At 37.1% G+C, this 23,505-nt stretch overlaps 1 protein-coding gene across 3 annotated transcripts in view; it reads right to left on the bottom strand.

The window, feature by feature from the left end:
* dennd1b (DENN/MADD domain containing 1B) overlaps positions 1–23,505 on the bottom strand; it is a 90,567-nt gene that overhangs the window by 5,015 nt on the left and 62,047 nt on the right. For all 3 annotated transcript variants that reach the window (XM_052539278.1, XM_052539276.1, XM_052539277.1), the window contains 9 exons: positions 18,051–18,176; positions 15,192–15,293; positions 12,672–12,762; positions 11,664–11,704; positions 10,709–10,747; positions 9,378–9,434; positions 7,605–7,691; positions 433–512; positions 52–271 (listed from right to left, as the gene is read on the bottom strand). In XM_052539278.1, coding sequence (XP_052395238.1) covers positions 52–271; positions 433–512; positions 7,605–7,691; positions 9,378–9,434; positions 10,709–10,747; positions 11,664–11,704; positions 12,672–12,762; positions 15,192–15,293; positions 18,051–18,176 — 843 coding nt within the window. The remainder of the gene's footprint in view (positions 1–51; positions 272–432; positions 513–7,604; positions 7,692–9,377; positions 9,435–10,708; positions 10,748–11,663; positions 11,705–12,671; positions 12,763–15,191; positions 15,294–18,050; positions 18,177–23,505) is intronic.

Here is a 23,505-nt window from a genome sequence, read left to right as displayed (position 1 = left end):
TTAGTAAAAAAGTTGAAATAAATAATTAAAATAATAAAATAAATTCCTCACCGTGGAATTGTAGTCCAGGTCTTCCATTGATCTGAAAAAGTCCAGGCTCTTGGCAGCGGACAGTCGCCCTTGTTCGATGTGGGAAGTACTGAGAGAGTCCAAAATCTCCTCCAGCAGGTTCATCTCACCTGTTTGACTCACTTCAGACTGAAACTCTAAATCAGAGTCATCACTTTCCTCATTGTATGACGCCACCTCCCCGCTGTCCTCAGAGGATATTCTGCACACACACACACACACACACACACACACACACACAGTTAACTCAAAAGCCATGTGGGAGGGAAGAAAGCACCAGAGGGCAGTGTTGCCTTGACGAATGGATGATGTTTACCCATAAAAGATTTGAAAAACATACTGTAATAGAATTGAAACACCGACCTGCTGGCTGTGTCATCACTGTTGTCATAACCGTCCAGAAAACACAGGCTCATGTGTGGAGACGACTTTGGATTTTGATGCTAAAACAGAAGATCGACATGTTAAAATCCCACATAATCTACTAAAGCAACACATTTCCTGAAAGAAACTTTGAATCTCATGTCCCAATTATTGAGCGACAGCATTAATTCCGGTCCCCAACGTAAGTGCTCCTTCTGCTAATCCCTTGGCTTTTATAACACACCTGTGTAACATGTTTAATTGGCAAATTAAAAAATTGAAGCATTATAGGGCACAGCTTCATGCTTGGCCCCAGGCTTTAGTGTTTGCCATTAACTAGCAATCCACGAAGCAAACACGCACACGCAAACACGCCGCCACTCACTAAAGTAGCCCATAAACTGCTGTTTGCCACATTATCAAAGCACACTACTAAACCAGAGCCCTTTTACAGAGGCTGGGGAGCGAGAAAAACGTCACGCTATGTTGCCGACCGGACAGGTGGATCAGATCAACTGGTCAAGTCTCGCCGTAATGGCTCGGCCAAGAAGCTTCTTGCCATCTTGGGTATCGCTGCCTGATGAATGGGTTAACCGCCACCCTGTCCATAAAAATAGCTAAGAGATGTGTGTACCGAACACTTTGCCATTGGAATAAACAGGAACACATGTTGGGCACTGATTGCCCCACTCGCTAGTAGCCGGCAGCTATTATGAAAGCGATTACGGGGGGTTCAGGCCTTGAATCCTCCAAAAGGCTTTAATGGATTCCTGTGTCAGGCCCATAAATCTGGCCAGCAAGCCACTTTGGCTCAAGTGAAGGGGCTGGATGCACCTGCAGAACTGTGTCACATTTATTTGGTGTTGGCTGTGTGTATGTGTGTGTTTGCCCTGCAACACTGCTTGCAGTTATGTTGCCCCTTGATTTGCGGAGCAGGCCGTGTTGTTCAGAGAGCGGCCCCTCTCTGGTGCTTTCGATGGGCAGAGGTGTTTATTAAAACAAGGTGAGCGCAAGCCCTCTGCAGGATGGCAACACCAAGCCTGAATCTCAAAAAGGAAACTCTTATCACATACAGTCAGCTATATGAACTTAAAAACAGAAGAAACTGTTAGTTAAATGCTAATTATTTGAAAATGATGTGATGATCATCTGATTTATTTTCATCCAGCCAAGCTGAGTCCTTTGAGATCATTATTAAAAGTAAATATGACCGGTTTGCTCGCACAAATATTGCCGCTACAAGGCTAAAGTGGTTGCTAGGTCACTGAATAGTAGTTGCTAAGGTGTGTTTTGAGTGTTTTTAGCATGTTGCTACGCAGCTGCTACCATGCTTGCTACTTTCTTTCTGAACCAAGTCAAAGGAAGCTTATACTTGGCAATATTGGCGTGAAATAATAGTTATAGTAATGATATTCTTAGCAAAAGGCTAATTACGCTTCAAGACAACACAGCAGGGGATGCTGGGACATAAAGTTTTTATTAAATGTTATAGGGTTTGTAAGTCTGCATCATTAATCAAAATAAGCGCTGCAGGAACAAAAGCAAAAGAATAGTTTAAAACATTTTAAAATTAAGCATTAATATTGTAATTTTATAGTTGTACTTATAGTTGTTTCAGTGTAAACACCAAATATGGGAATCTTTGAAAACGGTGACGTCATGCGTGTGCATAGTACGTGTTAGTTTTTTTTAATTTTAGGTATGTAGACATGCACAGTACATGCCGATTTTTTAAGGCAATAACGAACAAACATAGACAACAATGGCGGAGTACATGGTACTGTTGTTGCTGCTGAAGAGTTTAACACTTCTTCAGTGTGGATTTGCTTCACTAATATTACAACAGCATAGACGCATAATATACAACATAAAGTGATCACTTCCCTAAAGGTACTGTTTACTAACAAGGTGACATCGCCAACTACTGGCCTGGCATACGTAATGCAGCGTTTTTGGCCATTTTAGTGGATGTGTGTAAATCGTTTTGAAAATGTTATTGTGTATATGTGGCCTCAAAGATTTTTTTTTTTTTATTACAATGTATAATGCATTTATAGTACTATTTTATTAAGTAATAACAATAAGAACAATTATAACTTATTATTATAAAAATTATACTGACATCAGTCACAATTTTAAATAAAGCAAATTTTAAATCACAATTTTTAAAAAGAAAAATAGCACTTAAGATTGTTTCTACAATCGTAATAGTAAATAGCAATGCTTGTCTTAGCAAATCGCTAATAATGCTCTAGGACACCGCAGAGAATGCTAGGAGAAGTAACATTAAGACAAAGTCGGCCCTAAACTTTACCGCCACTTCATTCTTTCCAAAGTATGTTGTGAAACAAAGTCAAAGGCCAGAAACCGAATCAGGAAATAAAATAAAATAAAATAATAAAGGCCTTTCAAGCCACTGTTCCGAAACAGACCAAAACCGCTGATTTGGAAAAACAAGGAGACATGTCTATTTGCTTCTTTTACGTGTATCCTAAATCAGCACGGACATATTGAGCCGCCATAGGTCAACGTCTGCTCCTTAAACTGCCTTTTCAAATCCACACGGAAAATGGGCTGTCTTCAGTGGAGACTTTAAAACCATTAAAACTTCATCTCTCTTGTCAGGGCAGGCTGTTTTAAGAGAAAATCCCATTTTGCTTTTAGCGTGGCCAAGATGTAAGCAGCAGCAACAGGGCTTTGCATTGCAGCCAATCGTCTCGTCGATTTAATAGCCAGGCTTACATTATATATTTCATATGCTATTTCAGACCAGGCACTGATCTCATGCTCTTGGCAGGCAATGGAAAAGGAAGATATGCCTGGAAAATGCAAACAAAACCCCTGCGCCTCCAAGCCAAAACTTAAGCCAGCATCTGTTGAGCTATTCAAGCAGTTCCTCTTTAAACAAAGCCCAGGACCCGTTTTTAGGCAACTTCCCTCCAACTGGCTCCAACTAAAAGCTAATTTCTGAATATAAGAGAGCAGGAGAACGCAAGAAAGAGTCTGGATGTGTGTGTCATTCGTGAGCATCCAGTAGGTGGCACTTTGGTTACAGCCGAGAGGGAGTCCTCTCCGCCTGTGAGCTTTTACATCTCCGTCTCATCAACGTCTCATGCAGATGTGCAGCTTCTCTCTGTTTGCAGCAAAACGTCCACCGGCTTTTTCTCCATTTGTACGTCAATGTTTTTTGACACCCAACGAATCCATCTCGACGCTGGCAGTCCTCCAGTCCTACACAGTTTCACAAAGCTCTCGCTGGGAGCTCCATCTCAAACGTTCTCGCATTCATGCATCCAAACAAACCATGAACCCTGTGTGAGATGAGTTTAGAAAAAAGAAGCCATTTCTAAATATAACTTCACTATGAAATGGCATGCATGTAGACAAACGCATTTGAAAGAATTTCAAGTAAACAATGCCCATTTTACCACTGTGGCTCAATTCTGAATGAAAAAGTACATTCAATAAGAAAAACCCAGGAAAATAGTTTTCATTATTTTGAAATATCAAAAAAAAAAAAAAATCTATCTTTGAAATAATAATGAATAGTGTAAAATATGAGCAAGAACATTATGGGTTTAATCGACAGTGCTTTGTGCCATAATGTTGACTATAACATCTATTATTTTAAAAATGACATTATTTCCCTACTCTTTAAAAAATGTATTTAAAAATATAGGTTACAGTGAAGACATAATGGAAGTGGATGGAATCTGTAAATATTAAAACACTCATTGTTTCAATAGTACAGCCACAAAATGTGAGTGTTAACATGATCATGACAAGTTCCTGATTTCTTTTTTATTTATTTTAAGAAAACGAGGGATAGCTTGCATTTGGACCTGGAATATTCTTTAAGAAATTAAATCGGATTTATTTAGATTTCCCGACTTGAAGAGTTTCACAGCTGTAACGCGATCGTGTTTACAGTGGTCACTGCTTAGGGCGGTATGTAAATGAAGGTGGAAGCTCATAAGCCGGAGCAGGAAGTGTGTATGAATTATACACAACTTGAACAGAGCTTTTTGGACTCTTTAATATGCAGTGCTGCTGAACTGGCCACGGCTATAGGGGATCCATCTGCTGGCTTCATCCAGAGTGTGTGTGTGTGTGTGTGTGTGTGTGTGTGTGTGTGTGGAGTCATTCCCCAGAGGCTGTGTGCCACTCAGAGGAGGCAGCCTCAACACACACACCCCCCATAGCTTCAGATGTGGGGAATAAGCAGGAGATAGAGATCAGCTCCACTCTGCCCCAGGCCCTGCTACTGACACCCAGTCTGGCTTTCACAGCCCCTCAGGCTCCACCTGAACACCAGCCCCCTGCACTGTACACTGTAGACTCAGAAAACACTGCTAAACTTTTCTGTATTCATATTATGTATTTATATTATACTTTTGTTCAATTTTGTGTTCAATAAGTATAATTATTAAAAATGTAGTTTTATACTAAATTATTAAAATAATGTTTTTTAAATGTTCATAATCCTTAATAAAAAGCAATTTATACATTTTAGTTTCTGATTGGTTGATTGTGCCTTCTGCAGTCTAAATTGCAAAGTACCACTGAAAATTTTTTGTTTTCCCACATTAGCTGAGAGATGATTTCATCTGGGATCTCTCTTTCCTCTCGCATAATAAAATAAATTCAACGTAAATCAGTGCTTCATATCCATTTTTTTATTTAGAATGTCAAGTCTTTATTGCACTGGGGGTCCTGATCACTTTGTCTGGGTTTATTTTGAGTCCTAAAAAAAAAAAAAATCTAGAAAACGGTTTTAAATAAATCTTTTAATTCGTTTTTTCAACCCTTTTTCACTTCGCAGATTTATTCTGCTGATATTTTAATGTATCTTACATTTTTTTTTTTATTAAATTACAAAATGCTAAACTTAAGCATTTCCACAAATGTTCTCATATTTTTGGGCACTATTCCAGTTTATAAGACGCTTCAGGTCTCATTATACTCCAGCGTTTCTCCCATTTTAATGAACACCAGCAGAAGTCTGTTAAAGAAAAGAGCACGTTGGCCTGGCGCTGAGACCCCGTCACCCGGTGCTCTTTTGTTCTTTGTTAGACAGTAACGAAGACTGAACAGTGCAGCGGATTGATTTACTCATTGATCGTGTGGAGGGTCTTTGTCGTCCACTCTGGTGCACAGACACAGCAAAACATGCGCATGTATGTGATGAGTCTGAGAGCTCTGATAAAGCCGAGGGGGGACGGGTGAGTGGAGGGAGTCGGCCGCCACCTTTAAGAAAAGCTCTAATTGGAGAAACTCTGTCTCTACACCTTTTCACGCCGCCTATTCCGTTCTCTCCACCTCTCCCCGACAACAAGGATGCAACTAATAGCCACGCTAATTAAGGGCTGGATGGAAGCCAGCGGTCATGATGGCGTGCAGGCGGGGAGAGATCAGGCCAGCCGTGGCTTCTGTCCAATGCCCTTCTGACACGGGGTGTGGAGGTGTGAGCATGTAAGGGCAACAAGGGCTGGCTGTGCATGCCGGAAGTGTAGCAGAAGTGAGATCTTTTTACAGCTAATCAACACTTGGACCATTCAGCTCTGCATTTTTGATCAACATTCGTGTTGCTGAGCTACAGTTGTTGAAAGCCTCAGTAACGAGAGTGAAGGTTCCTTCATAATCCTGGTCGACTGCAGATGAATGTGTGTCGGACTAGGCTATTTAGAATTGGCTTGTACCTTTGTCTGTTAATAAAATATCTTGTATTTTAAAAAACATTTGATATCTTTAATGCAGTCATGAAGTCAATGCTGGACACTTTTTGACTGCTATTCCTTTAACAGCTGGTTTAATATATAAAAAAATAATAAACTTAAAATAGACAAGCATTAGCATTCAAAAGTTTGGACTCAGATTGTTTTAAAAGGACTCTTTATATATATATATATATATATATATATATATATATATATATATATATATATATATATATATATATATATATATATATATATATTCATTCAGCAAGGAAAATAAATTGAAATAAAAGCGACAGTAAAGAAATGTATTGGGCTAATAAATACTGTTCTATTATATTTTTGATTCATCAATATTTTCAACATTGATAAATATTTCTTGAGCAGCAAATCAGCATATTAGAATGTTTTCTGAAAGATCATATGACACAGAAGACTGGAGTAATGATGCTGAAAATTAAATTTTGCATTTCAGGAAAAAAAAATCACATTTTAACATATATTAATGTAGAAATTATTATAATATTTAAAGGTTTTTACGTTTTTACTGAATTTCTGATTAAATAAATGCAGCCTTGGTGAAGACCGTAGACTTCTCTTAAATAATAATAATATAATATATATATAATATAATATAATCCTAATGTTTTGAATAATATAAATATAAATGCAAGTAAATATATAAATTTACAATATATAATGTAAATAAGTACGGTTGAGGAAGAGGGCAGATTGATGCAGAAAAGGCATCATGGGATAGCCAGGCGCATGGCCTCATGTTTACAGGTGTCAGTATGAGGGACAGAATAGGAAGGTGCATGTGTGTTCGAGCTTTAGCTACAGCTGCCTAGTTATAACTATAGCTAGGACACAATTCTATAGCTAGGACACAATTTATAAAGCCTAATGGCCACATATCATGAAAAACTAAAGTTTTCTAAACACTAAAATATATGGCGCCTATTGAGTATGAACTACGTTTTGAAGTCCAATCTCTCTTCCAATTAAAACAGCTAATTTAAATATGGATCGAAATGCTATTAAAGCAAAAAAAAAAAGATAATTTAATGTAAAAGAAACACTAAAATATGCTTTTATACACTAGAAAGATACAGTCTTTTACCTAGTGCTACATCAAAACCGCAGCCTCGTTGCCAGTCCAAAAACCAGTGGCCTATTTCAGTTGGAAATGGAGAAAGGCCAGTGAATGGTATGAATCCAGGCCACCTCCTGCTTCTATGGGGGGCTCACCGCTTCCCTGCCTGGGCTTGGCAACACATCACTGCATCACACATGCAAGACACACACTACACACGGCCGCTTTAGCAACAGCTGCCAATCAAGCCGCCCCACGTCGGCTCGGACTTACTGGTGTGCAAATGGGCGCTTCTTTCAGAGCGGACTGTCCGTGAACCCCTTCCCTGTGTTTGTGTGAAAGATTGTGTACGTGCTCACCGCTATCCTCTGAAGTCTCCTGGGTGAGAGGCTTTTAGTGCTGGTGGGAGAACCTGCACAGTACGGGCTTTCCTCCTCTTCAGCGTCCTGTGGAGGAGCAAAAAAAGAAAGAGAAACCATGCATAGTGCATTCTTAATATGTACCCACATTTGTCAGTGTTTCCAACATTCTTTAAAAAAAAAAAAAAATCTTATTTTACTTTCCTCAGAAGAAGAAAAAAAAAGTACTGTATTTTCTGGACTATAAGTCGCACTTTTTTTCATAGTTTGGCTGGTCCTGCGACTTATAGTCAGGTGTGACTTATTTATAAAAATTAATTTGACATGAACCAAGAGAAAACATTACCGTTTACAGCCGCGAGAGAGCGCTCTATTTTGCTCAGTGCTCCTGTAGTCTACACTGAAAACAGAGCGCCCTCTCACGGCTGGAGACGGTAATGTTTTCTATTGGTTCTTGGTTCTCAATAAAAGGGACTGAGTCCAGTGTGACTTATATATGTTTTTTTCCTCGTCATGACGTATTTTTGGACTGATGCGACTTATACTCAGGTGCGACTTATAGTCTGAAAAATACAGTAATTAGAATTTTTTTTGTCATTTTATAAAGTTCTGAAAATTTGTGGCCGTAAAAACAATCACTTTAATAGGAATTTGCACTATTGGGAGGTTTGAGTGTAAGTTAACGAGCTCTTCATGCAGATTTCACTGCTGACACGATTTTTTAACTCGTGAATACCTGTAAAGAATCAACAGAATTTCCCTTTGTGACTGGAGCTTTCCTCCACTTTATTTCCTCCACATTTCTTAATATTTACTTATTTTTATTGTGTGCAATTTGTTAGTGTGTTGTTTAGCTTTTTCAAAATATTTTTTGTGTTCCACAGAAAAAGACATTTATTATTTTATTTTTTTTATTAATTAAGGTGCGGCCACATTTATCGTTGCTCTACGAATTTTTTTCAGTCAAAATCTGTGAACTTTTGCTGGTGAAATCCAGTCCAGTGATGGCAAAGAGGTTCCCTATACAGATTTCCCTCATATTCAAGTTAAAGTTGATGCTTCACGCATTTATTTTTTGCTTGTGAAATTTTGGCAAAACTGCCCTAATGTGACAAGCATCCTGCTAAAAAAAAAAAAAAAGAATGGGGAAACTGAGAAATCACACGTAATACTTGTACCCACTTTTATCGTGTGCAATTTGCTATGCTACAAGCCCATTTGAGCCTTGTACCGCATGATTATTTATACGAACACACACGTTCAAATCTGTTTTGGTTTAGCTGAAGCCGAGCAGAAGCAGCGTATCAACTGTGAGAGGTCTCGTCTCCTCTGGGCTGCCTTTCCAAGCTCCTGGCCTGACAGTTCACGCCACATTTGCCTCATCAAAGACATCAGTGTTATGGAAACATACATCTCGTTACATTAGTTTTGAAGAAATCACTCGCACGCTGATGAAATATGCAAAAAATATGAAAGGTGGTGCTGGGGAGGGGGGTTGACATGACAGCCCATCGCCAGAGGCGCACTTGTTAGAAATGTACTCTCCTGAACAAAGCGCTAAGCAGGTTTCACAAGCCATTTAAAACCCTAAGCGCGAGCCATGGGTGAAGTCACGAGATCCATCTTAAATAGTGTGTGTGCATGAGCCTGTATGAGTGTGAACGTGAGAGACGGTGAGCGGCCTATCCAGACAGCATTTCTGGGGATCAGTTAGATGCTTTTGAACGCCCAATATATACCGTTTTGACAGAATGAGAACTCTGAATAACTCACCTTTTGTGTAATCTTGTCCTTCATGTCGCGTATTTTCCGTTTCGCATGATTTTTGGCCTTTCAAAAGAGAGAGAAAAGCTACTCAATAGCTACGAAATTTGGGAAAAACAAGCCATAACCAACAATGAAATGTTAAAAAAGGGAGAAGCTAAATCACATTAAAGGGATAGTTTAAGTTTACACAAAAAAATTCTATTCACCCTCATGTAATTTCAAACCTGTGTGGCTTTATTTCTTCTGTAGGGCATGATAGAAGATATTTTGAGAGATGTCTGTGTTTTTATCATACAATGAAATTCAGTGGGCTCCAGAATTGTTTGGTTCCAGACCATTTTGAACAAAAGAAATCAAGCTACCGTCACATTTAACGTTGTTTGGCTAAATTTAGCAGGCGAAATCCAGTTGTTTAAATAGGAATCTGCTTGCGAAGTATGCAAACTATGTTTTCACTTGTATTTAAATTAGTTGTACTAATTCATCGTGTTGACCAACAGAAAGCTTTATAGTTTGAAAGTGAACTTTAGCAGAATTTTAACTGATCTTTTTAAAAGTTACTCTTTGGCAAAACTTGTGCTAAATTCCAAATAATTTCGCTAATGTGACCACACAACTACACTGCAATTCTAGTAATCATAATCCCCATCTTATTATCCTCATAAACACAGTAATGTAGGTCTTAAGAGACAGTAAACAGCTGGAAAAGAAAATCCATATGTAACAGTATATTGAATCCAGACTTCTGTCTTAAAGGGGAAGCTGTCCAATATTGGTCCTGTCTGCCATTCATATTAATCAAACAACAGTGAGAGAAAATCTCCACTGCTCTTGACTAAATCACTTTTGTAACTTTATTAAGAAATAATAATTATACCTTTATATACATGTATAGAATCTATACATAATGAACATATTATTTATATCTAACTATCTATCCATCTATCTATCCATCAATTGATAGATCATTATCGTGATATAAGATTTTGGTCATATCGCCCACCCCTAAAAGAAAGCAACACCATTTTCAAATGACATGAGGGAGAATAAAGCACAATAAACCATACTGTAATATAATGTTGTCAAAAGTACCGACCGTGATGCAATTCGGTAATGAAATTTTGGTGGGAAATTGATGTTTTTAAAATTTCAGTACCAAATGGCATCGCGGTCGGTACTTATGACAACACTACTGTTATCCCACATCTGCTTATAGCAAATATATAGTTTTATATATAAATATGTATAGTATTTACTATATATTATGTACTATATATTGTATAGTTTTTAATTTTTTTTAATCTAAGGCTGGAACAAACTTTTCACTGTGAACTTACCAACTGAAGGTTTTTCACAACTGGCTTTGCTCTCTGCCGCTATGGAGAAGAGAACAGTTTGCTGAGAACATACGCATTTTCAGAGAACGTGCCAGCATTTTCCGTAAGAATTTAGATGAATAAATCTCACGTTTACGGTCACAAATCATTAACAGCTGAATAAACACCTTCTTCATGTTTTGCCCCAAAACAAAACACCTTTGTCATTAAAGCAAACTATTAAATAGTTCTGGTCCTTTTATACAAGTGTGGCACCAGAGAGAGTGACGCTCATAGCATTGAATGCTATGTTCTTGTCTGATTTCATCTCTCGTTCCTGGATAACATCGGTCTTTACCGGATGAATGCTGCAAGGCTAACACGCCAAACCTCTGAAATGCGCCGGGTGCTGCCGAGTTTACATCCCAAAGCCTTGACCGACATGACGGCGCCGCGGCCCTTTCTAACGGATTTGTGTCAGTCAGAGGATGTGAACTTTACACAAAACCTTTTGAAAAAGGCACTCCAGAGAACTAATTCGGCTCCGGCTGACGGACAGAAGGAAGGGAGAGAACGCAAAGAGACAGTCAAAAAGAAAACACGCGCGAGAGACAGCACGGAGAGAGGTGAGAGGAAGACAGCAGAGGGAAGGAGAGAAGAAAAGAGGGCTTTGCTTTTGTTCAATCTATCAAGTAATGGCTGTGTTTCCTGCCAGAAGTCTCATGTCATCTCCAATGACTGGCTGTCACATCATATCAAGCCTGTCTCAACGTCTTAACTGTCCCATGCCGCGGTTTTCACCATCTTCTCTGGCATCGCATCTCCACTTTCAAGCGATTCGCTCAACTAGATACGTTTCTTCACCTCATAACCAACAGGAAATAATAACGGCGCTCCGCTGCTTTGGGCTTAATTATTCAGCTAAAATTAACATTAACATTATGAGCAGAAAAACTAAGAATTGCCTGCTGCTTACCATCTTGGTGTGAATCCACTGCTGATAAGACCTCGAATTACCTAAAAAACAGGGAGTGTTAATATTCAATTCAGAATAAAATATTATTCAGAAAACAAAAATGTATAAGATTAATAAGATTATATGTATTATATGTATTATATGTATAAAGTTTATATGTATTATATGCATTATATGTATAAAGTTTTGGGTCTGTAAGAAAAAAATAATACTTTATTCAGCAAGGATGAGTTAAACTGATTAAAAGTGACAGTAAAAACAATGCAACAATGTGACAAAATATTTTATTATAAATGTTGTCTTTTGAAATTTCTATTCATAAAATGAAATAAAAATTTACAACACTGAAAATAATAAGACGTTTTTTGAGCACTAATTCAGCATATTAGAATAATTTATGAAGGATCATATGACAATGAACTCTAAAATTCTGTTTTACAATCCCAGGAATAAATACATTTTAGAATACATAAAAAAAAAATACTGTTTTTACTGTATTTTTGATCAAACAAATGCAGCATTGGTGAGCATAAGAGACGACTGTGCACAAAATATTCTGAATGGCAGTGTATGTATATTCAGAAATATATTATAGCTTCATTATTTTGATTCATAGTGTCACAGATTATAAATAGCATTTAATTTTTAAATAAAAGAAAACTTAATGTAGTGTAAAACTTAGTGAATCAGCTATTCTGTCAACTAGACAAAAGAAAGAAGCTAATTTAAAAATTAAGTATCTCTTATGGACCTTTTTGTAATTTTTTATTTTAATGCTGCTCCCTTCTTATTTGTATGGAAAAGAGCAGTATGGACTCTCTTCAATATTTCTTATTTCTGTAAGCCAGTCAGAAAATGAGTAAATTATGACAAATTTCATTTTTGGCTACTTCCATTCAAATCTTCCATTGTTTAATGTTATTACAGCTACTGTTTCCTCAGAGTTGAAGTCATACGAGTGTGTGTGAGCCGTTTTCACTCTTTGAAAGATGGAGAGGTGGCACTCACTTCTACAGAAGCCCCCTGCTGTGATCTCCTCTTCATAGACGTCTGTAAAGCCCCTTCCTGCATTTAATTTGGCCAGTCTGCCTTCAATAAACTGCCGTCATAAATTAAAGTATCACAGGTTATTAAGGAAGAAGGGGGATGGAGAACAACAGCAAAACAATTCCATCTAGACTGCTCTAGACGTGGTCACTGTGTGTAATTTACAGCAGGTGATGGATTAGCACGGCAGAGGAGAATGTTGTGGGAGCAATGCCTTTTGGGAAGTTTAATTTCCTCTCGTCACGTCGAGGACATGTAAGGGATCTAATAAATATGCCTAATAAAAGTAGGCATATAATATTTATTTGCAAATAGATTTATGTATAGCGGAAATAAAAAGTCTAATCTAATATAAAAAGTACCAGACAAATTCATTAAAACAGTTCTTTTCATATTTTACCAGCACATACCTGCTGTATATGTATAAAATGTTTGCATTAGAAATAAAGTATATAACTTATTTCATATTGCATACACAATTTACATTGACAATGTTTACATATGTCTAAATTTATACAGTTTTAGAATTGTACAAGCATGTTTGTGTATGAAGTCATACATTTATGTAACGTTTGTAGCACAGAATGGTTACGCGTCAATATTTAATACTGAGGGTTAGGGGTTTTACTTTGAGTGAAGCAATAGTGATAGTCATTGTAGTGAACATCACTAACAAATCACATGTGCTTCTTGATTTTTGAACCATTTTGGAAAACATTAATTTATTAGGACCATTGTAGTAGGCCAGAACAGGTCTCAGGTGTCCCCGTAACTGGGTAAGGACCTCTCTAGGGGTCACACCTTTCATTGGACTCTGCTACAAGGTAACTTCATTACAATCTCGTAATGAGTGATGAGACCACAGGATTCAGCCTCAGAAACGCTACAGCCCAATTACAGCATGTGATCAGGCCAAATTAACACCCATCCGAAACCTCGTCCCTCCGTATCGGGTTACAGACACACTTTCGTCCCATTAATTGGACACTGCTCCGACCTATCTGCTTGTTTTGGAGATATTTTAAGACTAGTATCTTAGAAAAAACACTTGATGATGGAGATGATGTTGTTTACTTTCTAAAACAGCATTTATATTTTTAACCTTAGACAAGAAATGTTGCCGAATGGTATGTTCAGGGTAAATGCATCGAACGTGTATAAAATTATACTAGTGAATGAAGTTAGAAGTTCTTTCCACATTTTTCCAGCCAATGTTGCTTCGATTTGTCCATTGTTGAATGTGGCTCCACATTCTTTAAAAATGGCTTTTTAATTGGATTTAGAACAATTTGTGGATAGTTTTTATTATGTGTTATGCCAAAAAAAAAAACAATGAAAATGTGCAACAGTAATGATAATTCATAGCAATAGAGAGCAAGGTCCCAATGCTTTTGTGGATCTGCTCACCCAAATCCTCTGTAACGGACACATATTTAACGACTTACCGTCGTTTGGCAAATAAACAATTCACGGACAGTTACATATGTATTCCCAACATTTTATTATGTAAAGCTTTTTGTTACACCTCAATTGACAAGGGAATTCATAGTAATGTTTCCGCAGCACTGTTCGCTCGCAAAAAAAAAAAAATGGGATCGCGAAATAGGGTTTAGCGAAGTCAAAGCACATTTCTGCCATTTCTATAATAAAAGCTTTGTGATCTTCATGTTCAATTATGACATGAACAAAAGGCAGCATTGCTAGCTGGGGAAACGTTTCCAAGCAACTAAATTTGCTGAACGAAACAATGCAGCAAAAGCACTGCGTCTGAAGGGTAGTGAGAGGGTAGTGATGAGAGTCCGGAGGAAGAACTGGTTAACCTGGACCCGTGCAGACAGGGAAATGGGGAGATGCCAGAGCGCTGCAAGCTCTCTCTCATTGGCAGGGAGATCGTGAGTTAGCATCAAGCGCTGGAAGACTTGGAAGGGGCCAGGGGAGGGGTTAGGAGACAGAAAGCAGGTCGTCATTGACAGACTTCCCCCGCAATCTCTTGGCAGCCAGCCTCTACTCGTTTTTAGGCAGGGCTGGCCTCCAAGCGGATGTGGTTCATGGTCAGAACAGGGCACAGCGGTGCTGGCCTTTTGCAGTACAGCCAAGTTGGAGATAAGATCCCAAAGCTACTGCACAGGCGGGAGGTGGAGATGTCTATGAACTGCTGGTCACTATCTGGGTTTTGGAGGGAACGTTAGGCGGATGGTGCATCAAGACGGAGATATGATTAAATGTGCTCGTTCTGGGTATAAATTAAGACTAAGGAAAGAGACTTGAATATCATGGTTATAAATAGAGCTGGAGGGAGCATTGGTTCAAGTGTATGCAAGATTCCCTAAGAGTTACTGTGTGTTACAATATGTTGAAGGCATATCTATATAAAAATTACACACTTGTCAACTAAAAGCCCAAAACAGAAAACATTGCAAATGTGGTTTTGAGTAATTTATGGTTGAGGCGGAAAACTGTTTCCACTCGTTTCCACTCTACCTGCTTGAAGAGTTGCAGGTTCACGGCCATCTCAAGGAAACTTCTCATGGTGCTGGAGCGGTGTGCCACGAAGCTCTTCTCGCAGAATGTGATTGGCTCTCCCTGGGGATGAGAAAGCTCTTTTTAATGACTATAGACAGTCCGCTATTGGCTAAAACGACTGAAAACAGTGCTGCTTCATCCGAGACTCATAGACAGATGTTTTGTTTGACTGCGCTCGCTTGTTTATCATCATCACCCGTTGCAATCAATTACATCATTTCGATTTCTCCCCAAGTCGCATGAAAATAAAACAAAAAATAGTTGCCAGGAGAGAACTAAGGCTTGATAGGAGCACACACTTTGTCTGTATGTGTCAATGAGAGAAGTTTTGACATCCTGTGGGTTTGAAAATGGATTTCAATACAAATTTTTCATAAAACCTTTTCTGCGCTAATTCCATTGTATTGTTATGTTGAAAGCGACTATGTAAGAATGGTTTAAAGAACCATTTTTACAGAAATTTGATCTTCTTGTCTATATGTTTACTACACGTAAAGCTATTTTTATATAAACTGCACAGAATATGAATGGTTCTATTTTTAATTGAACAGTATTCACAGAAATTTGTACTTGTATGTCAACTACTCATAACTATTTGTAAAACTATTCTTATACAGATTACACGGCACTGTTGTAATGAATGCAAATATTTATGTACGAATGGTTTTGAGAACAATTTTAACTCAACTTCATTCTGGTTGTTTAATTGCATTTAATTGCATGCGACTATTTATGCAAGTATAGTTTTTAAAAAAATTCAAATAACTCCTGCTTGTTTTTACATAAACTATTAGTAAATTAATTTAACTTTTTTTTTTTTTTACATAAATATAATTTATTATTAATAATAGATTGGTTTTACAAAAAAATTTTCACAGAAACGCAACATGCTTATGTGTATCATTTGTAAAACCCCTCCTGCTTATCACACTGAATTGAGGATGATTACATGCATTTTAACAGAAATTAATTCTGCATGTGCTTTACGAACAAGACTCAGTAGCAAGAAAAGCCAACAATTCTAGCAACCTTTTTTCGTATTAATTATGGTCCAATTCTAAATTTGTATAATTCACTTTCACAGCAGCTAAATGGCGTGGTGTGCACATTTATTACCATCCTTCCTTGTGCTTGGGGGTCAATAGCAAAAGAGCCCCATGAGGTATTGCACTACAATGACCTATATAAGTCCATGATTGCCGACTCTTGCATGGAAGCTAATTATGATTTCCCTGCATTGTTTCATTTACAGCTCAGTTAGATGTCGCCATTCTGCTAAGACGCTGATGGGAAAACATATGAGCTCCATAAAGCAGAGCGGTATTTCACACAGATGATTCGTTGCAAATGGAGAACCTCTTTAGAAATGCAGCACACAGAAGAGAAGCCATTATTGTAGAACATGACAGTAATGCTGGTGAAATACTGGGTGTGTCAAATCAAATACCGCTATCCTATTTCAGAAGCATACAGGAATTCAAGGAGGGATGCTCTGAAACAATGCATAGATTATGAATTTAATTATAAAAGATTGCAACTTGTTTTCAGCTAAATAGCTCTGAAATGCTGTCATTTCAAAGACCTAAGGGTGTTTTTTTTTGGTCTCAGTAATAACAAAGTGAAATATTAATCAAAATAAATCAGCACAAAGGCTGATTGTCAATTGTTCGACCCAGAATCCTAATGAGCTATAGTGCCGACTGTCAAAAAAGCACTGTTTGAGCTTGTGTTTTAAAGCAAATGTGAAGCAAATGAAAGTGGTGAGACTGAGAGCCTTCCATAAAACATTACGGATTAAAAAAAGTGGTAGTTCCATGTAGATTTGCAGAAAATTTACTCAATTGAGGCAACACTTTGAAGGCTAAGGCCTGGTTCACACCGGACGCCGAAGCGACGCGGAACTGAGGCCGCTTCTTTCGACGCCCATGTTAACGCCGTGTAGCGCCAGTTTCGGCATCTGGTCTATTTTTTGCGCAACCAACGAGCATTCCGCATCAATTCCGGCAGGAAGTCACACCAAGAAACACGAGACAATCCGGTCAATTGTCAAAATATAAGCAATTTTCAAATTAAAATACTGCGAGTGACAAATGCAATCATATTTGTGTATCTAAACAGACTAGAAAAATGCGAAAAAGATTTCATGGTGTATTCATTTTATGAGGTTATTTACTTACCCATGATGTGCTCTGAATAAACAACAACTGAGAAGAAGCGTTTGTCGACCGGCGCAGAGAATATGCGTCTGGTGTGAACAGGCAGGCGCCGGACCGCACGTGATTTTCCGTTCCGCGCCGCTTCCGCGTCCAGTGTGAACCAGGCCTAAGAGTTACGCAGACTTGACTTTGAGCATGTGTATTTTTTTTCTAGTGGCGAAAAGACAGTTTGTGCACAACCGCTGAAACATCAATAATGTATCTTCGCTCTCTGGGTCTACACAAACCAATTACTCTCTGCCTTGTCAACAAAGATGGCCACATTTGACAAACAGAGAGCGCCCTTTGTTTTCACAGAACCGTGAGGCACATTTCAGTAGTTTAGAAGGTCTGAGGAGTCCACAAAAGGCCTGAGTCTTCAAAGAGACAGTCCAGGCTTTTCCACATCTGACATTCCCTTGCTGTCTCATGAAATGGTTAAATGAAAAATAAAAACCGGCCACTTCTTTAAGTTAAAATTTTAAAATGAAATTTTTTCAATAAAAAGCCTTGCAGAAATTATTGTATTATGTATCAAAATGATACATGTTGATACATGTTGATAATGTGATGGTAAGGTGATACTCTGTGAAAAGCTTGAAGTGAAGAGTGAAAGTCTTACAGGTTTATATCTCAGGGCGTCCCGATAGGAGCCAAACAGTGCAGCCTGAGCATGCAGAAAGGCCCGAGCCACCCCACTTCCTGTAGCAGTCGACTGCTTCTTCAGCTTACTCTTCAGACTGGAGACCTGAAAGAGAGAGAGAGAGAGAGAGTTAAATTAACACCTCTGAAATAGGTGGAGGAACAGGCAAACCCATTCAGAGTGTGAAGTGTCACATTTACAGGTCACCCCCCACCCTAAAATAGAGAGAGAGAAATAAAGAAAAGCCTTCTATCTCTCAAGAGCACCTGCTGCTCTGTTAATTGAAGCGATGGAGCCGTGTGTAGGGGTGGGGCCACAGAGCGAAATGACTCTGGCAGGGGATCTTGGGTATCTTGCCCCCTTCGCTTTCTTTGCCTTGTACCCCAGCTACTTCCTAACTCTCTCATAGTACATACATGTTCTTTCATTATTTCATGGTATACACTTCTGTTATCCACCACTCCCTGCTGCTTAGTTGCGTTTTAAAAGACTTTAGTACTGATCAACATGCTTTTGATTTTTGAATTAAATTTGATTGTGTATTTTTGTAGCTAAATGGAAAATGTAAAAAATGTGAAGGTGGAAGAACAGACTCACTAAAAGAGTACATTCTATAATAATAATAATAAAAAATTAAAAAATATATATTTGCAAAGGTTAGTTTATGTTGTCATATGTCAAATAGCATGAACCAAAAAAAAAAAAAAAAAAACATCAAGATCATTCAAAATTATACAAAAATAAAATAAAATAATTACTATTCAAAAATCAATACTATATATTTTTTAATGAAAATATTTTATTTATTTGGTGCTAAAACCACTTGACATGTCACTAAAACTCAAAACATAGTATATTTAAAATGTTTGTATATAAAGAAAAAAGGATTATGCACATATATTTATAATTGTGGTATAACAACATGCAGAAAACATTTGTCATGTGACAAGAAAACCTTAAAACAGAAAATTAGAGAGTTCATGCTGTCATAGGTCAAAAGATATGCCCCAAAGAGAACATTGCAAAACGTCATAATATTAAGAAAAATAATTCATCATTTCAAGTTAAATAAAAATAGTATTCATCATACAAACTATCTATTTTTTAATATAAACTAATTAATTAGCTACACTTAAAAGAAAATTGCAGATTTAATTTGATGTTAAAACTAAAAAAAATTTGAAAATACAAAAATAAATGCATAATAAACACCTTAAATTGTTTTAAAATGTTACCTCTTTTGTCATTACTCTATAAACAAATATAAATCTGCATTATTGTACATAAATGCATGCTTCATAAATAAATTCATCAAGGAAAATCATCTGAATGGCATACTCCCAAGTCTTCTGTATCGAATCATCCAAGCCTGTCATGAGACACAGCAGTGCTCAAACACATGGGGATGATCCATGAAGCGGTGCTTGATCCAGGTAATGTAAGGTTAACCAAATTGATTACGTATGCTGCGGCGCTCACAACCATCTGTTGGCAATTCATTTGCACGCCTGCAATTCACACTGAGCAGCATGCATATCAATAATCAGTTTAGCTTCCTTCATTAGGGGAGATCAAGCGAGAACCATAAACGAGAGGTGATCCACTGAATACCAAGAGGCAGTTGGGTTTAGAAACGCGGGTAAACCACCTGGCTGAATCGTCACTGACCCTACTGAACCTGAAAAGAGGTTTTGCATTCAGGATGTTCACAAACTGGCATTTTCCCATATAGAACGGATTTCATTTCTGTTGTATTTTGTTCTATTCGTCTCTATTGGGACGTGCCTCTTTTTCCACAGCGTCCCGGAGCTGGTATGGTGAATCCTCAGAAGCATCAAACAGGAAGTTTAGCGGCACTAAATTAACAAGTGTTGTCTCCATATTCACACTGGCTAAGTGCTTTTATGTTTATGTAAAGTTGCCGCCATATTAATATTTCATGTTGATGCGTTGTCTTTTTTCCCTCACTCTCCCTAAACAATCCGTTAAACATTAATTTTTGAAGAATCAAAGAAAGCAAAATGCCACTCACGCTCAGGAGAATGTGCAGCGTACCCAGTGGGCAAATACCAGGATATAAAACAAAAGGTTGTATTTACATTTAAGATTTCAATTCTTTGAAAATATTATTTATTTGTATTAATCAGTTTAAATACTTTTATGCAAGTCTGTTTTATAATTTATCTAAACCATTATAAAATGTTTTCAAAAATTCTGACATATCTATAGAATAAAAAAAAACTGTATATAGTCATATTCAAGTCTGACTTATTATTAATCAATATTTTAAGTCAGATTTAAATTACAAACGCATAACATATATAAAATAAAAAATATATAATAATTTTAATATTGTTAAATTGTTAAATATTTTCTATATTATTTGAAATGTATAGAAAGAGAGAGAATAATTATTATAAAATGTATCTATATATGTGCATATGTGTGTGTGTGTAAAAATATAAAGTAATTTACATTTTCTAAGTCTTAAACATTATATATATATATATATATATATATATATATATATATATATATATATATATATATATATATATATATATATATATATATACATACACACACACACACACACACACACACACACACACACACACACATTTGTTTTTTAAATACACTTGCATTTTTCAAAAAATATTAACATTACATAAATATTTAATGCATATGTGACCCTGGAGCACAACAGCAGTCTTAAGTCGCTGGGGTATATTTGTAGCAATAGCCAACAATACACTGTATGGGCCAAAATGATGGATTTTTCTTTTATGCTAAAAATGATTAGGATGTTAAGTAAAGATCATGTTCCCTGAAGATATTTTGTAAATTTCCTACCGGAAATATATCAAAACTTAATTTTAGATTAGTAATATTTATTGCTAAGAATTCATTTGGACAACTTCAAAAGGTAATTTTCTAAGTATTTGGATTTTTTTTGCACCCTCAGATTCTTATTTAGATATCTTAGTAGATATTCAGATATCTTATTAGAACTTTTTTTATTATTTACATAATTTCTTACTGTACATTACACTTCAATTTTGTCCTCTTTCAAGATGTGATTCACAAACCACGATTTGTGACACACAAATTCAAAGCCAATGGTGATAAACTTCAATTGAATAATTGGCCGGCACGAGCGGGCCAGTAATTGATCAATCAGACTAATTAACCGCTACACTTTGAGTAACATTAACGAGATATGAGCGGGGGGCATCAGAGGGGAGCTTAGCTCTACAGGTGATAAACCTATTTGGCAGTGACATTTTTTAGTGTAAAGTCATTCAGCCTCGTATCTGATCAAAGGAAGACTCCCCCATTGGGTCCAATTATAACGATGCTATTGTAGGAGGTGGATAGTGAGGGAGAAGATGGAGGGAGTGGGGGGGGGGGGTTATGTTGAGTTATGATATTCATAATCTATGCAGAGAGGCCTTTCCACTATAGGTCTTCTCCCCATAGCTGTGATCTTTTCAATTTACATCAAGCGAGGATGGCTGAGGATGAAAGTGCAGCCTCCGACTCGCTGAGCTTGCGGAGGGCAAACACAGGGCCTCATTAAACTCTACTGCATGGACTTCCCAACAGGGTTTGAAGTGCGTCAAGTAAAGAGCACGGGGTCAGAGGTGGCCCTGAAAACAGATCTCCATTTAACTCACCAGCTGGAGATGATAATTAGCAGGTGCATCACTGTCTCCTGCTCTAAAGGATGAGACCACGGAGATCTGCTCTGCGGTGGGCTTCTATTATACACCGAGTTTCAACAGAACACCGCTTCGGAGACGCTCAGTCACTCACACACACACACACACACACACGCCGGCCCTCATCGAGAGCTGAGCTGTTTATGGTCAAGGGATTTTAATTCATTGAACTGGACAAGCCGCGGACAGGAGCTACACACAGGCATATCCTCACACACACATATTACACACTTCTTCTGCCAGGCTTGTAAACCGAGATCTGATTGGTTTTACAGCCTGACTGGATATTTAGAGTGGAATCTATGTATTACAACAAAACGTACAACTTTTACCATTACTTGTATCAGTCATATTTTTATATTACTACTAAAACTTGTGAGACAAGAAAATATAAAACATTTATGTAAAAAGCAACTGAAAAAAATGCCTGAAATACACAAGAAGAAAATGTGAAATTAAAAGCATTTAAGAAATGACGAATTACAATAATTATGTGGAGATAATTATGCAAATAAATCAGCTCATAATATCATCAGGTTACACTGTGACTCTTCCGGAGTATGGCTGAGGACTTTTTTTTTTAAAAAGACAGAGGGGAAAAAATATGTTTTGTTAAGGATTCTTGTCCAGGGATGGAAAGCCGTTGGGAGACAATTAGAGGACTACAAAGAAAAAAGAAATAGATATGAAAATCTTCTGCTTTCTTTTGATGTGCACTGTGCTGAAAACTACATGTAGACGCTTTCTGAATTCACATCCTTTTAGAAAAACAAAAAGACAAAGAATATTTTAACTGTAATGCTAAAGGATCGCTGACATAAATGCAGGTCAGTGTCTTCTTAATACACGGTATACATTTAGACATTTGTCAGACATGCTAAAAGATTTCAGACAAAATGCAGGTCAGTGCCTCTTAGTTACATCAAATATTAACAATAAATAACTTAATATATATAAAATATTTTTAACAAATAAATACAAAATGCTAAGATTTCTGACAAAAAACTCTTACTTTGAAAAATAAATTTAAAATATAACAAATAATAATAATTTTTATTATTATTATTATTACACTACAAAATAATCAAATATATTTAGAATCTAATATTTATAATAAATAATTTAATAAATATATACATGGTCGCAAATATGGTGTGATATTTATTAGACAGTAATAAAATATATACATGAAAAACTGAACTGAAACAAATAAGCAAAACAAATGACCACTCAACAGTGTTCACTAGTTAGCATTCACAAAGCAAATTACTGCATCAATCACTGCTTCTTCATATGCTAACATAAGCATGCTGAATGCGCAAGTTACTAGAATTTGGCATGTGGAAGATACACAGCAAGTCTGTAAAAAAATAAATTATTAATACCTCTCAAAATGTACTTTTCATTATTTTTGAATACATTAAAACTCTAAAAAGTCTGACTGAAAAAGTCCTTTTGGAATGTAAAATTGCATGATCTTTAAGACATCTGCATTTGATTTGAGTCTGACACTCTGCGCCTTCAGAGTTTAAAGCAAAAAAGCACCAATCGAGTACAGTTATTGTTCATCGACAGACCAATAACGCCGGTGCCTTGAGGCCTGGACACTGCATTAGCCCACTCGGGGTGGAAATGAGCCCCACCTGTCCCGCACAACAAACTGATCTTTTAAGAGGCTCCTGAACAGATTCGATTTGCGATGCCCTGGAAAT

This window comes from Carassius gibelio, chromosome A22 (genome assembly GCF_023724105.1).
Source record: "Carassius gibelio isolate Cgi1373 ecotype wild population from Czech Republic chromosome A22, carGib1.2-hapl.c, whole genome shotgun sequence".
In the NCBI taxonomy this organism is placed as follows: domain Eukaryota; kingdom Metazoa; phylum Chordata; class Actinopteri; order Cypriniformes; family Cyprinidae; genus Carassius; species Carassius gibelio.
The sequence above is the reverse complement of the archived record's forward strand: the minus strand, read 5'-3'. Positions and strand labels throughout refer to the sequence as shown.